The sequence below is a fragment of the Hibiscus syriacus genome, unplaced genomic scaffold (assembly GCF_006381635.1).
Source record: "Hibiscus syriacus cultivar Baekdansim isolate YM2019G1 unplaced genomic scaffold, ASM638163v2 tig00117056_pilon, whole genome shotgun sequence".
Classification (NCBI taxonomy): domain Eukaryota; kingdom Viridiplantae; phylum Streptophyta; class Magnoliopsida; order Malvales; family Malvaceae; genus Hibiscus; species Hibiscus syriacus.
Window position 1 is genome coordinate 8,102,698 of NW_024063539.1, and position 16,565 is coordinate 8,119,262.

Sequence of the window (16,565 nt, forward strand, 5' to 3'; positions counted from 1 at the left end):
TAAACATTTAAAATTTCACTTGTTAACACATATAGAACAAGTACAATTTGTTAAAATATACGTTCCAGTAATCTCATATTCCTTCAACCAAACACTGTAATCATACATTCCTGCCAAACATACCAAACACGGTAATGAAACATTCCCAATAATGTATCAGGTAATGTTAAATTCCGGTAATCTCATTCCCGGAGATAATGTTACATTTCATGAACCAAACGCACCCTAAATTGTAATTTTAAAATTTAGCATGATTGACAAACCAGAATTTAACTACAAAAATGTATGCATATTATTAACTCAAAAATAACAAAAAATAGAGTGGAAAACAGAAAAAGAAAAGTCCAAATTCTTAGGCGTTTTTCCCGATATATCACATTTTCCATTTATTTTTCCCTGTCAGGCATCCTTCAGACTATTTTTCCCGATCTAACACCCTTTGCAGTAAGGCGCCCCCTGCAGGGCGCTTTATGCTGATCTGGCATCACGTAGGGTAAGGCGCGCCCCATGTAGCGCGCCTTATGTTGATGTGGTTACACGTGTGTAAAACGCGACCCCTAGGGCGCGCCTTACGCCACGTAGGGCAATAGCGCGGGGCAGGGGCCGCGCCTTAGTTTTAACTTATACAATTATATAAGGCGCGGTGCAGATATTATTTATAGCTACTTTTCTTGGCTATAAATACCCTTCTCCCCCAGTAAACTTCTCACATCTCCCCTCTCAACTTATAAATTAATACAACAATTTCGTCAACGAGTCAATAATTCCGACAATCTTCTCATATTTGATTTAGAAGTTCGTGCGATTTTTCGTTATAAAGTAATTTTGTTATAAACTTTTTTATTATACTTATTGTTTAATATGATTATTTGAAAAAATATTATACGTTTATGTGTAAAAAATTTATTATGTTATATTTTCGTTCATATATTATTTATTTAATCAAGTTTGTTTCAGTTGTTTTTTTGCAGATATAATATTATCGCACTTTTAAACTCAAAGAATGACGCAACTTTCAGCTATTGTTTATTATGATGGTGAAATTCAAGAAGATGAAACCGGCATTGTTTTCATATCAAATGAGCATGTTAAAATATCATTCAAGAGAAACATAACTCTTGAGGAGCTGATAACAAAGATTTTGAGGAAGGTTCATGTTGGAAGTAGTAGAAGAATGTCATCGTTGCAGTACATATTTCCAACATCATTATTGCCATTAACTTATACAACGTTCAAACTTTCGAACAATGATGATATTGAAGTGATAGTTGAATCTCAAAGTAATTATTCAGACGTCGATATTGAGATGTATGCAAATTTTGTTCAAGTGCGTGCTGCTCGGGGTCAGTCATTAAGCTCCCACTATGGGCTGGTTGAACAAATTGATCAAGTTGACAGCCCGACGACAGTAATGTGTAATGATTTTAATGTCATAATGGGGAGACATTCACCCGCAACTCCTTACGATATATACCGAGATGGGTCAACGAACAATCTGTATGGCAATATCGCGTGCAGTTCAAGGGGAAGACATTCATCTGCAAATCCCTTTGACCTTAATATGGAGATGCAATCGACGCAACAATCTGTGCACTATCCATTTGACACGATGGCTTCAAGCTCTAGGGGGAGGCATTCGACTGCGAGCTTTTTCAATCTCAATGTCGATATGTCTTCCAATTCAAGGGGAAGGCGTGCAAGTAGTAGGTTATTCGACCTAAATGTGGAGAGCATGGAGGAACCATCATCTCCACCAGAAGAACCGCTTTGTGAGTCTGGTGCGAATGATGCTGAGACTGGACTATTCATTCACCCAGAATCACATCAATTCAACTCCAATGATGATGATGTAGATGAAGTTCCAGGAAATGTGGCACAAACTGACATTCCTACACACATGTATTAAGCTAATTATGGTGCAATGTACGGGCCAGAATTTGTGGATATGCCTCATCTCGGTGACTATAGATATTACTCATCAATAAATAATGGTGAGTTATCTTTAGGCATAGAGTTTTCAAGCAGAGAAGAAGAGATGATGGCTATCAAAAATTACAATATTCGTAATTTTGTTCAGTCCAGAGTCGACCGCTCCACGACCGAAAAATATGTATGTTACTGTGCCCGGCACGAAAACGGATGCAATTGGATGGTTCGCGTATCGAAAGGAAGAGGAAAACCAACATATGGGAACTAACAGTATACAACGGTCCTCAAACATGTTGTGCTAGAGGGGTCAACCAAGATCATCCCAACTTGGACTCTAAAGTGATATGCCAAGCCATCATGCCCATGGTAAAAGCAAGCTCTCATATAGCTGTTGCAGTGTTGATTTCAGTTATACAATCACAGTATGGGTACACTGTCTCCTATAAAAAAAGCTTGGTTGGCAAAACAAAATGTCATTGTCAAAGTTCATGGCGAATGTGATGCATCTTACAACGAACTTCCAGGTTGGTTTAGGCTAGTGCGGACGTTGAATCCTGGGATAATTGTGGACTTCGAAACCTCCTATGCATACCATAATGATTGAGTTCTACGCGATCGATGCCAATTCTACCAGGTTTTTTTGACTTACCCACAGTGCGTTAATGCTGTCAAATACTGCAAGCCTGTGGTCCAGATCAACAGGACTTTCTTGTATGGAAAATACAAGCAAGTTTTATTATTGGCATTTGTCCAAGATGGCAATCGTAACATTCTTCCAGTTGCTTTTGCTCTTGTCGAAGGAGAAGATACAGATTCTTGGGCTTTTTTCCTCCGAAACTTACGTGCACATGTTATCACGAGGGAAAAAATATGTGTCATTTCAAATCGCGGAGTTGGGATCAAAGTAGTAATGGAATCTTTGGGTCTAATGTGGCAACCACCCTTTGTCTAACATAGGTATTATCTCTGACACATTGATGCGAACTACCATGGAAGGTACAAGAAGAATGATGAACATCAATTAATTGTGCGCATGGGTAAGTGAAACTGATGTAGTTTGTTTTCTTTCGATCATTTGAATTTTGCAAAGAAAACAAGTTAGTAAGTTATATATTTTTTGATCAGGTTACAAACTACTTCCTCGAACGTTTGAATCAATGCTTCAAGATTTACGGGTGAAGAACGAGGAAGGATACGATTACATTAGCCTCATCGATAAAGAAATGTGGATGAACGCATATGATGGTGGATATCGATATGGAAACATGACGGCCAACTTGGTTGAGGCAATCAATTCAACCTTAAAGGGTGCACGTCACTTACCTGTAGCGACTTTGGTAAAAACTACATATTTTCGTTTGGGGCGCTTTTTGCGAAGCTCGGGGGACAAACTCAAACCTGGATGCAAGGCGATCATGTTTATCACCCTAGATTAGTTGCAGATCTACAGGAAAAAAATTGATGCATCAAATGGAATGTCTGTATCTGACTTCTCTAGAAGGTATGAAATGTTTCGTGTCACAGAGTTACCGTGACTTCTTCAAGGGATTGAAGTTGTGTCGTTAAGAGTAAATCTACGGGACAAAACGTGCGAATGCGTGTTTTTCAAGCTCTGAAATATCCATGCTCTCATGTGATAGCAGCTTGCTCGCATACGCGTCAAGACTATAACCGTTTTGTGGATCCCGTATACCTGCTATCTGAAGTTTATAAGGTATACGAATTTGAGTTCCCCCCATAGGTAATGACAAAGACCCTAATGAGGTTCAGGATTGGCTTCGGATTGTACCAAATCCAAGTTTATTGAGGGAGCATGGTCGTCCAAAATCCAATCGAATTCATTGTGATATGGATATTCGAGAAATATCTAGACAAGACAGAAGATGTGGGCATTGTAGAAACCTAGGACACACTAGAAAAACATATCCACTTCTGTTGTCATCAAGTAACAATTGATGATGACATGATGTAGTTGTTTATCATATAATAATTCTTGTACTTTAGTTTGCATTTACTTAAAGTTAATGTCATTCGATAACCGCTGATGAACAGTAAAAAACGATACAAGAAAATGAGATTGAACATTGGTGTTATATGTGATTATAATAAAAGAGATAATAAGTGACAAACTGAAGAAAGCTTGAGAACACAATTATTAAATTTTATCAAACTAATAACAATTTGGTATTTGAACATAATTTTAAATACAACAAACTTACAAAAAGTATTAAATGGTAAATGATAACCAAATAACAATAACTGATATTAAATATTAATAAACAAAATTAACCAAAATACATTAACAAAACTGTATAACAAATTTAACAAAATAAATTAAAATAAATCCAACCACATTAACAAAAAAATTAAGTATTAAATGATAAATAAAAAAAATTACAATAAAAAAGTCCAATAAACAACTAAATACAAATATAATAAAAAATAAAATCTATCGATGCCTGCGACGTAAATGTGTTTCGCAAGACGGTGGTTGTCGGTCTCGAGGAGGATTTCTTTGTATCACTGGTTATGACTCCTTGCTGTCATCAGCATCATCATCGTCGTCGTCGTCGTCCTGAGCAGCTACATTTTGTTGAGGATGAGCTGATGACGATGAAACACCTCCATAGAATAAGGACCATGGAAGTGTATGACTGACTATCCCACCGGCCTGCGAAAACTGAGAAAACTCATAAAACCCAGATATCGTCGAGTGTGAAAACTGTACATGAGGTGTATGTGCTGCTGCCATAGGTGATGAGACTACACCCGCCAAATATCCAGCATATGAACCCTAAGTAGGATCTGCAAACATAGACACATAATATTCTCCAGGAGGGGTCATAAAACTTTGTGACGGTAGCGGCGGCGGGGTCATAAAACTAGGTGACGGTGGCGGCGGTGGCATCGGGTAAAAGAACGGCGATGACGACATCACATATAGCTACGGAAGGTAAGTCGCTGTAGACGGTGGCTACTGTAAAGGTCCTGCTGGTACAGTTGAGAATGAACCGGAAGCACCTGCTTTCCGTACATGAGTCGGGGGACGATGGTATTGTGTCGGTGAACGTCTCTGTCGATTTCACTGAAAGGTCCACCCTCGTGCATCCTCGGAAAGCAGAAACGGTTTCCCGTTACTGTTGAACCACTCGTAATAATCGTCAGCAACCATCAAGAGGTCAATAAAAATGGGCTCTTTACGGGGAAGGCACCGATGTCGATCCTCCCACAATACGACTCACTCGTGATGCCTCACCATCCAATCTGTATCGGTCTTGTCGCGTCTATCTGTGTTATGCAACTCGTCCATATTGCGAGGTACTTCCGAAATTGGTTGAAAACAACCAAATTACCAGAGCACGCGATCAGTGGAGTGCCACTCAACGATCGCATAACAGAACCATCGCCATCTAAACATCTAATGGGCCCCTCAACTCAGGTGAGATCACCATCCTCACATCATCATTAGAATATGACACCCATTCAAACTAAAACAAATATATATAATTTTTATCAAAATAATAATCTAATTATACAACTATAATATAAAATCGATTTTTAAACATTAAAATACATACATGTGTGTCAGCCTTCTGATCGATTAGCACCCAAATTTTTCTAAATCATCAGGTAGCTCCTGATGATTTTTCCTATCAGTAGACCACCTATTCAAGGTATACACTGTATAAAATGATTAATATACGAAATCAGTTTTATAATTACCTCAAGAATAGCGGAAATACGAATGGGTTCTTGACAACGGGACATAAAAAGGGCAATCGATACCATGCTCAAGACTGCAGCAGCAGGAAACATCCACATATAACATTTTTCTTGTAGTCAGTGGCTTGGCACATCTCCCTGTAAAGGAAAGCCAAAACTGTCGAGCCCCAACTGAGTGATTCGGCCAGACGAAAGTCGCCAAGATGTCGCAACCACATACAATGAACTTGGTTGCGTGATTTGTCTGGCATTAGCAACCCTCCTATCAGCTGCAGTATGTATGCCCGTGGATACATTTTAACTTCATCATCAGAGACGTTCTCGCTCAACTCCCGAAAATTGGCATCTAATCAATTTAACGGTATCCAACCACCGTTAAAACTTTCCGGGACACGTCATAGATAATCCTGGCACAAAGCAGTCCATAAACTGTGTGCCATCCCCGTTATCACATCTCCATCCACCGAAAGCCCCAGGTGCATAGAAACATCATCAAGTGTAATCGTACAATCTCCGCACGGAAGATGGAATGTATGTGTCTCCGGCCTCCACCGCTCCACTAAGGCAGCAATAAGGTTTGGTTCTATCTTACAGTTACCCTCATATCTAATTATGTGACCGAATCCAACCTCTACTAAATACGGCATGACACATCCAAGTATCCCTAACTTAAGGTTTCTAATAAAAAGATCTAATATACGACCTCTCTCCTAAAATATAAATAATTCCAAAAATTAATTTTTAAACTAATAATCATGCATTAAATAAATAAATAAATTATTACTAATAATTTAAATTAAATTAAAACGTTAAAATGTTACCGTATCAACAAAATATCGAGATATATGATTTCAATCCAAGCGAAACAGACCGCCTTCCATTTTATATATGCAAAAAAAATTAATTAAATACAATATTAAATAAATTAAATACAAAATATTAAATATAATAAAATATACCTTAAACAGAGAATATAGTATTTGAGAGAGGTTGAGAGAAGTTGAGAGGATTTGGTGTGATGAAAGTGATTGAGGATGAGTGTATTTATAGGGAGGGAGATGGAGTGAACGGTCGGAGTAGGTATGTAATTAAACTTAAGGTGAAAAATACCTAATAGGAAAAGTAAATAGAAAATATGATATATCGAAAAAAACGCCAAATTCTTATCCATCACATATCTCAGCTGACAAAGCCCATATAACTGTTGCAGAAGGCCCTCCAAACCTACTTTGATTCCTCCACCTCAATAGACATAATCTCTTCACCCTTCTTCTTCTTCCTTGGAATACATTCTTAATTACATCAAACCCACCCAAAGTTTCACCTTTTCTATGACCAGGAGTGACAGGTTCCTCATATCTAAAACAATCCCATCTTCTTTATAGTTTTCCTCGATTTGGGTTTGGGAAAATCCCAGTCAAACTCTGTTTTTTTTTGGGTGATTTTTAACCAAAACCCATCAGTCAAACCAAATCAAGACTGGATTTTTCTCTGCTTAATTTCTTGTAAAGTTTCTTCCTTTTTTTCTTATCAGGTGATTCCAAGGGATCAACTTTCTGGATTGGGGGTTCAAAAGAGATGAATTTCAGGAGCTTGGAGGATTTTTGGGCCTTTTACGTGAATCAGCACTCCAAACCATCGACAAGACGCTGGCACTTTGCTGGCACACTCTTGAGTCTCGTGTTTTTTGGATATTCTTCGTTGTTTAACTGGTGGTTCTTGGTGTTTGTGCCTATATGTGGCTATGGATTGGCCTGGTACAGTCACTTCTTTGTGGAAGGGAATGTTCCTGCCACTTTTGGGCATCCGTTTTGGTCCCTTTTGTGTGATTTCAGGATGTTTGGATTGATGCTTACTGGGAAAATGGATAGGGAGATCAAGAGGCTCGGCAAGAGACCTATATTACAGGGCTTCTAAAGGGTTCTTGTGTAAAACTTCTTTTTTCCTGTTTACTTCATATGATACAATTTACTTGTATTTTTCATCTGTTTGCTACGATGGCGTCAGCTTTAATTAAACTCTTGTTTTACATCTTGCTACTGACAATGTTTAATTTGCGTTTCTCTTGAGTTTATGATATGAATAATTGAGTAGAAATCATTGATGGACAGTAATCATTTGAAACTCAGCTGGATGATTGTTGGTGTAGAATCTGTAGATATAATTATGGTCTCTGAGTGATAGGTTGTACATGTTGGGTTAAGTTTTCTGCTGTTAATGCTTTAGCTAAAGAATCATTTTGTTCAAAGGAGCTGCTTTCTTGTGAAAGGCCTCGAATTTGGTTTGGTTCGGCTTTAGGTATGTAAAAATCCATAGAGGAAAATTTTAAATTGTTAAGTATGAGGGTATATGATCACTTTTCTAGGATACACTCACTCCCCCAGCCATGATGAATGAAATGATCGCAAGACAAGAGTCAGCTCAGCTTGTTTTAAGAAAGCATTTGGTCAGCCATAGTGTCCGGTTAAAGGTTATATATTTGATGAGCCTTTGGTAATCATGGCATCACCCCATTGTCTGAAGTCAAATAGGCAGTGGTATAGTTTGTATGTATATGGTTTGGTTGAATCCCATAAGAATAATTGTTGTTGAGAATGGGCATGGAAACCTCATTCATTACCCTTTCCATGTATTTTGTAGGACAAAAATTGTAAGACATGTATTAATTAATAGGATAAGGAAATGTTTTGAGAAAGAAACATGCAATTGTTTTCCCTCAAGCAGAGGAGAAAATAAGAACCCATATAAATTTGAAAATTTCACCCTTAATCTGCATTAGCTTTTGTTAAGGGATAGAGGTTGAACTTGCCATTTTTTTCCCACTGGTCTTCAAACACTTTTAGGCCCATAGTGATTCTAAACCAAAACGACCCGAATCCAAAGTAATTCAACCTAAAATAATCTTAACTCAAAACTATTCCCAATCTGCTCAACTGACAAATCAAAGAAACAGGTGTGTTATAATTAGATTGAAGAAAGCATAGTGTCAAAATTAACTTTTAACTATCTTATCTCAAAAGAGAAACTCAAATTCGACGCCAACAATTGTACAACTTTACGCATACTTAATCAAAACGTTATAAAGGGCAACGCAGTATAGGCAACAACAAATCAAAATTGTGCTAGTCTGTCGTTCTCTCGTTTTAACCGACTTAAAGACATCTTAGGTCAGTGGCCTTGATTTTTAAGTAATGTAAACTATAGCATGTGTTGAGATCCAATATGGTGCATCTATCACAAGTCAGTGTTTCTGGAGAAAGACGGCAAAGGCCTGGCCTCCTGTGGACGAAGGATGACGAGCACACCAAACATCCCGAGCATTGGGATGACGAGAAGCCACTTCAGCAGTTTGTAGTAATACATGTGGAATGTGAGGGAGAAATCATCTGAAAAATAGAGTCCGTTTTTGTCGACCATCTCCACAACAACAGTCCCTGTAGTCCTAACCCCTACCATTGGAAGTTTAATCCGATATTTGCCTGGACGCTCAAAGATCTGGCTTTGCTTTATCCTTCTCTCCCCCTGGTAGTTACCGGGGACTAATAATGTTGTCTGCATTGTTTCAGCAAAGTATCAAGAGGGGAAAAATGAATGAAAAGCAAAACTACTTTAGACAGTTAAAAGAATAAACATTTGAATTGCTTTATCAGTTTTCATTTGTGCATGAAACGGTGGCTTACTGTAACATTGTAAGGTGCTTGGGACCCAGTAGGATATCTATGTTTATCCACAATCTCAATCTCCGCCCAGAAGTTTTTGCCTTCCTCATCACGGAAAGCTCGGGATGAATGTGTAACATATACTCCCTCACGGTTGTACTCGTTAGCAACATTGTTTCTTCCTTGGTTATTTGATCTCCATGCCTGAAACAAATTACAATTAATCAATATAATTCTTAATGCGCAATAAATCAATCATATGTCAGGTTAAGTTCTATCCTGCCTTGAGGGGATGATGCGGGACGGGTGTCGAGAAGCAAAAGACATTTCCGTTCATAGTTGTAACGATAAGATCTAGATCATCACCACCATCAACATTGTCAGCTAACACCATGCTATACCTGTCAATAAATGGTTCAAATATAAGAAAAGAAACCTGAAAGAACAATGGGAAAGGTACAGAACCATAGAGCATATGCACAAACTACTTACGAAGTTTCACCAATATCCACAACATCAGCACATGATGTAGGTCCATCTATCAGGTACAAATAACCATCAAAGGATGTTGTCACAATAGTGAGCCCCTTGCTTTTCTCCCCTCGTTTACTTAAATCAACTAGAAGAACTTGATTCATAACTCTCCCGTGAGTTCTATATGGATATGGACGAACCACTGAACCATCCTTTCCACTCAAAACATAAATATTCCCAGATACTGTGGGAACAACAAGATCTGTGTGTCCATCTCCGTCAACATCGCCAACAGCAGGACCCTGAGGAAATAAATGATATTCAGACAATAAACTCAAAGTACTTCAAACAGGTATAAATATTGATGTGTATCGGCTCAGCACTAATTTCTCAATGCATTATTTAGTTCACCATAGAGTTCAAAATCAGAAGGCAGATGCTTGGAAAATGGCTAAATGCACCATCATATTTGAGGCAATAATAAAAAGTGGCAATAACAAACTATGATATTTGCCAGGAATGAAAAGAACAGTGGTGGAAAAATACCAGATTGTAAATGCATATAGAGAAACTAGCTACCTATTAATTAATCATACTATCCATGTATCATGCATGGACAATGATACAGAAAGTGTGCTACAACTCACCTGGGGAATCAAACTCTTTACATGAGCTTCCCAAATTTCTTCTCCTTGTGCAGTCCATGCTGCAACATTCCCATGTGTATCTGTTGTCACTAGTTCAATCTTGCCATCATCATTGATATCAGCTGCAATTACAACACTTTGAATTTCCGCCATTTCAAGAGGAAACTTTTGTCTGACATTTCCTGAATGAAATGAACGATTCAATTGGAATGATTGGAGAAAATAATTGCATATAAATAAAGCCATTTCAAACAAGAAAAACAAGGATGGAAAATCTTTGCACGGAAAGTTATTTCTAATGAAAACACCAAGCATCACAATAAAACTTCAAAAGAAGGAACACAAAACAGAGCAATGTGATAATGAGGGTTCCAAGTAGAAAATTCCACTATTAACATTTTCAACAAATTCAAATATGAAACCCGCATAATTCAACCAAAATCATGTCTAATAAAATAAATTGATGTAGAAAAGAACAATCCTAATGCATATTTGGTATAAAAAAAATTACATAAGCTATAAGTAGTTTCAACATCGAGGTAGAGTAGACAACTACTTGAATTTGCATAGGTAGGGAAATTGATTAGCTGTATTCTAAAGTATGATCACACATATAAAACCAACTGTAAGAAATCTAAACTAATAATATAGGAATAAGCTCATCAATCTAAACAGATTACCATGGTGATCCAATACATAGAACAAGCCATATGAAGTTCCCACAAGGATGTCCAAGTTTCCATCACCATCCAGATCAACAACATTTGGAGAAGAATATATGTGCACGGAAATTGGCAGTATCAGTACTCAAATCCAAGTCTTTCGTCCACTTAACCTGCTTTGTATCAAGATTGAACACAACAATGCCTCCGGCGACATATTTTCCAATATCAATACCTCCAAGCTCCTTCATATGTTCAGGGTTGTCATAGTACCTAACAAATAATTTTCAGTTTTTCAGCCACTTATTGTAAAAGGGCATCCCTCATCCCTCCTTCCACAAATATAAACTAACTTAGAAAATATTGAAAAAGTTAAATATGAAAAAGGAACTTACTCATGATCAAAAAAGTAGGAAACAGCAACAATCATCTCTGACACCCCATCATTGTCGATGTCTGCTATGACCTGATGACAAATAGGGAAAAAATTCTGTGACTTTTGTAGTAGAATTCCACTGAGCTTATCAATGTTGTTCCTTCACTATAAATAAACACGTTATCTCATTGAAATTTATACTCACCGGAGTGGACAAGATGTGTGAGTCGATATTCACATAATCCTCCAATTTCACATGTTGTCCTTCAGTCCATTCCTCATCTCCCCACATGGATTCATCAACATAATCATCATAATCATAATTATATTCATCGGCCAACTCATCAGTATCACGGAATAACTCAAAAGAATGATCTGCATCTGCTTCTAACCCTTGATCATTTTCCACACTAGCTTTCTGAGCATTCTCTTTTGAATCAGAGCTACCTTCCTGGGAATCTATTGAGGACTTTTCTTCTAGAAGCCGTCTCCCAGAACTTGTTTTTGTATGTGTTTCATTGCTTCCCACTGACACTGATCCATTGTTTACAGAAGCATTAACACCAGTAGGCAGCTTGATGGTTTCTTCTATTTGACTTCCACTCATTTTAGTTTCATTTTCTGCCTTAGACAAGTTAACCTCGCCAGAGTGATTTGCTATTGATGTTGAACCAGTAAGGTTAGGTTTCGGTATACTTTCATTTGTTTCTGCAAGGATACACAATATGTAATGGTGTGAGTCCTTTCATGGAAAAAGAATGGTCCAAAATATTAAATAAAACCATGTTCTCCTAAAGTTGTTTCAGAATTCCCTTTTAAAGATGAAAGCAATGTAACCGAATAAATAAATAAAATCAGAAACAGGTGCTGCAACTTAGAGGCAGAATAAGGAAAGAACCAGTTCATTGTCTGCATATTACTATTACAGAGTGGAGTGCAATGAAGCTATCTTAGCAACTAATATAATCTAAGAGATTAAAAATGAAGTAACAAGGGTATAAAACTATTGAAATTTGGGAATAGCATACGATTCATGGCATTTATTTTAGAAGCCTCATCGATGAGCGAATCATCATGGACATCTGGATGAGAACGGTCCACTGGATCAGGATGCAAGCCCGCATACCAATCTTTACGAACTTTTCTACGTGGTACCTCCAATTTATCAGTCATCAAGTACCCTGAAGCCCTAAAAATAACAACCTTTGGACAAATTAGTATTCCAACATCACAATAATGAGTTCCTCTACCAACTATAGAGCATTTTCTCTAATGAGCAAATAATTAAGAAAAATAACCTGAAAAAAAGCACTTCACCATTGTAGGTAGCTAGAGCGATTTCCCTCACACCATCTTTATCAATATCATACAGGAGAGGACTAGAATGTACGGCTGACTGGTGAAAAGCAGGCCAACCTGACAAATTATTGAAAACTCAATGGCATCAACTCAATCGGATTGCTCTAGAATAATTGATAAGTTCAATTTAACATGATCGGGAAAACGAAACACTTGTACCTGGCATTTTATCGCCATCAGAACCTTCTAAAACTTCAAGGTAGTGAAGAAAAGTGGGAACCACTATGTCAAGCTTCCCATCACTAAAAATTATACAATCATACGGGAGTCAGTTAAATTATTCTGAAAGATGAATTTACTAATAAAAGATGACCAGATTTTCGAAAGTGGAAATGAATAGAATTGATACTTTTAACATAGATAAGATGCGATAAAAACATGAACTCAAAAGATAAGAGTAAATTCGACCTATTGATATCAGCGATCAAGGGAGTTGCATAAATGCTGGAGCTGACCTCCGTTTGCCATCTAAGTTCTAAATTCTTAGGGCACTGCGTGTTCAACAACGCGTCCTCATCCCTACATATTCATATACACACTTTTTTTTTTCAAATAACAATAACTCCTGTGATTGAATCAAAAATGAAAAATAATAAAAATTTAAATTAAGAAAAAAAAAGGACTTACATTTCGGGATAACCAAGCTCGTCGTCGGTAGCCTTTCGTTGACGGAATTTATTATTGGAGTCATCACCGTGAGATAAAGTGGAGCGGGAGATGAAAAGGAAAACTATAAAGAAAACCCTAATGTCGAAGTGATTCATGGTGTGATCTTTGTTTCAGTACATAATTTGGTGAGGGGAAAGAAGAGGAAATATATCAAAAAAGGGAAATGGGAATAATTAAACCCCGGCTTTGTGTTGTATAGATCCAGTTACTGTCTTCTCTTCCTCTCTAAGTCTCAAGGATATTCGAGCTGAAAAGAAAAGCTCCCAACATTGACGATTTTTACGCCTTCTTCACTGCGTACAATCTACCATCTAATCCTAATCACAACTTAAAATCGTAATTATTATAGCAATAAATTTTAAAACCGTAATTATAATTTTTACTATTTTGGACAAAATACATTATTCAATTATATTAAAATAATTATTTTGGCTACTAACTTTTTAGAAATTATAAAATAATTATATAATTTTTAATTTTATCATAAAATAGTTACTATATCATAGTCATTGTTAGGGGTGTTCAGATCCAATCCGATCCAAAAAATAATCGAAAACTGATCAAAAAACCGATAACTGAAACCGATTTAGTGTGTTTGGTTTTTTTAAAACAAATCGGTTCGGTTCAATTTCGGTTTGGACATCCGGAACTGATCCAAACTAAACCGAACCGATATCTCTTACAATGAAGTATAGACAACACCGTTTCAAGTTCTTGGCCAAAAATCTTAAACCCTAGCCCACTTTCGACTCCACCTCTTCTCATCCTCCTCGAGCAGAGCAAAGCCCCACACTCACAACCCAAACGAGATTAGTTGAGTGACCGGAGACCAGTAACAAGATAGAGAGAAGACAACTAGTGTCGTGACAATTACAAGTGCTGAAACAACTCTGTCTCCGCATCATCCTCGGCTCACAGCCCAATTTAATGTGAGTTTTTTGTGTCATTTTATGTTTGAGTTTTGTGTGAAATTGATGAGGAACAGCCTGTTTAGGAATTGAATAGCTTTGTGGGTTGGTTATATATATATGGAAGGGGGGAAAGAAACTGAAAATTTCAAATCCTCTAATAAATCGTGAACAGACAAAATTCCAACAAGAATATATGAATCATGGAGTAAAAAATATAGTTAAATCATGGGCAAATAATCTCAGTTCCTTTTAGAAAAAGGAGATTTACATATAATTCTTTCTTTAAATATTATCACTTGTTGCTCGTTGCGGGCTAAGCACTTGCGAACGATCTCGCCTTCGAGGGTACGTCGTTCTTCGAGGGTGAGCCATTCGTAGTACTGGTCGAGACGAGTCTGCCCTTGCTTGTTCACCATTAATATGAATCTGATTCCCATCTCTTTCGTTCTTTCTTCCCTTGCTTCTTCTTGGATCTGAATTTTATTTTCTCACGGCAAATTTGATGATCGCGTATTGTTGTTGTTGTTGACCTTAATGGGAAAATAGGAGATTAGGGTATACTTTTACTTTTAAGGTTTTCAGGGTCTAATAATTTTAATTCTTTATAGATTGATACCCAAGCGCAAGCAATCTATAAACATAGCCTTATCATATTTTCATTTTTAATTCTTTGAGATTGTATCATTGCTTGAAAAAATATGGAAAACGTGGGATTTCATAGAATTGGTTTGGTTTTAAGAGTTAACAACAAACACAAAGACATGGGGATGTAACTCAGATGATAACAACGTGGATATATATATTATGGGAAGCAATAACTGCTGTTGTAAATGACATGTATGAAAACTATTATACCTAATGGAGCTGATAAGTGAATATACGGATCCAAAATCAGCTCTTCTTTGTATGTTTTTCTCGAGTTGAACTGTAACGACTTCTGGGACCTAATTTTAGTTCCTTTTGATTGTATAGAAAAATCGCAGACAAGGTCGCAATAGCTGGAAGAGGTTTATTACTAGAAGATATCATCTTTTTTCATTTAGTTATGCAACCAGTTTATTACTAAAAGACTAGTACCTCGTCTTTTGATTACCTCAGCTAAAGTTGTTATTGAACTAGCAAATAATGGAAGATGTAGTCATTCATTCCCTTAAGAACATGAATGAATTACATTCATTCATTCCTTTTTGGTCTTTAATAGTATCACTATCATCAATTTCTAATTTTTTCTTTTTTATTATATATTGATGCAGGCTCAAAACTATGACAGTAGTGATATAATGGAAGCTACAAATGTGCAGTCTAGCAAATCAACTAATGAAGTACCTAACTTGGAAGAGGCACATGATGAAAACAAAGAGGGAGGCTCTAAAGTTGAAAAGGATAAAAGGAAAAAGAAAGCTGTGGATGAACCCACATCCAAGAATCCTGAGCCTAGAGATGAAGGTAACAAAAAATATCGTAGGAATACTAGATCATGGGCTTGGGATCACTTTTCTAAATATCTCTCATGTAGCACAAAAAGTAGAGCTTCTTGTAATTGGTGTGCAAAGTCTTATACATGTGATTTTCACAAAAAATGGTACAAGTAATATGATAAACCATTTGTTGCATCTTTGTAAAAAGTTTCCTAAAGAGACTCATGATTCTCATAAAAAAAACTATTTCCTTTCAACAATTGAAAAATGAATATGGGTAGGGAGGTAGTAGTGTTTTGACTAGTGTTCATTTTGATGTTGATGCATGTAGACAAGCACTAGCTAGAATGATAATTATGGATGAATTGCCTTTCAAGTTTGTTGAGAGGGAGGGATTTCGTTACTTTATGAGTATTGTGCAACCTAAGCTACCAATTCCGGGGAGGATTTCAGCTGCTAGGGATTGTTGGAGTCTTTACATAAGTGAGAAACAAAAATTGAAAAGTTTGTTTAATCACACACATCAAGGTGTATCTCTCACAATTGATTGTTGGACTTCTGTTCAAAATATGAATTATCTTTGTCTCACTGCACATTTTATTGATGAAAATTGGAAGTTGCATAAGAGGATTCTAAGTTTTTTCCAATTAAAAATCATAAGGGAGAGACAATTGGTAGAAAAATTGAAAAATGCTTAGAGAGTTGGCAAATAGGTAAAGTTTGTACTATCACAGTTGA

At 36.9% G+C, this 16,565-nt stretch overlaps 1 protein-coding gene and 1 pseudogene across 1 annotated transcript; one reads left to right on the plus strand and one right to left on the minus strand.

The window, feature by feature from the left end:
• Positions 1-7,097: 7,097 nt before the first annotated feature.
• Positions 7,098-7,636, plus strand: LOC120198298. Its single transcript, XM_039199635.1, has one exon. The coding sequence runs from the start codon at positions 7,231-7,233 to the stop codon at positions 7,567-7,569; it is 339 nt and encodes a 112-aa protein (XP_039055566.1). The 5' UTR covers positions 7,098-7,230; the 3' UTR covers positions 7,570-7,636.
• Positions 7,637-8,619: 983 nt separating this feature from the next.
• LOC120198300 lies at positions 8,620-13,811 on the minus strand (annotated as a pseudogene).
• Positions 13,812-16,565: the final 2,754 nt, after the last annotated feature.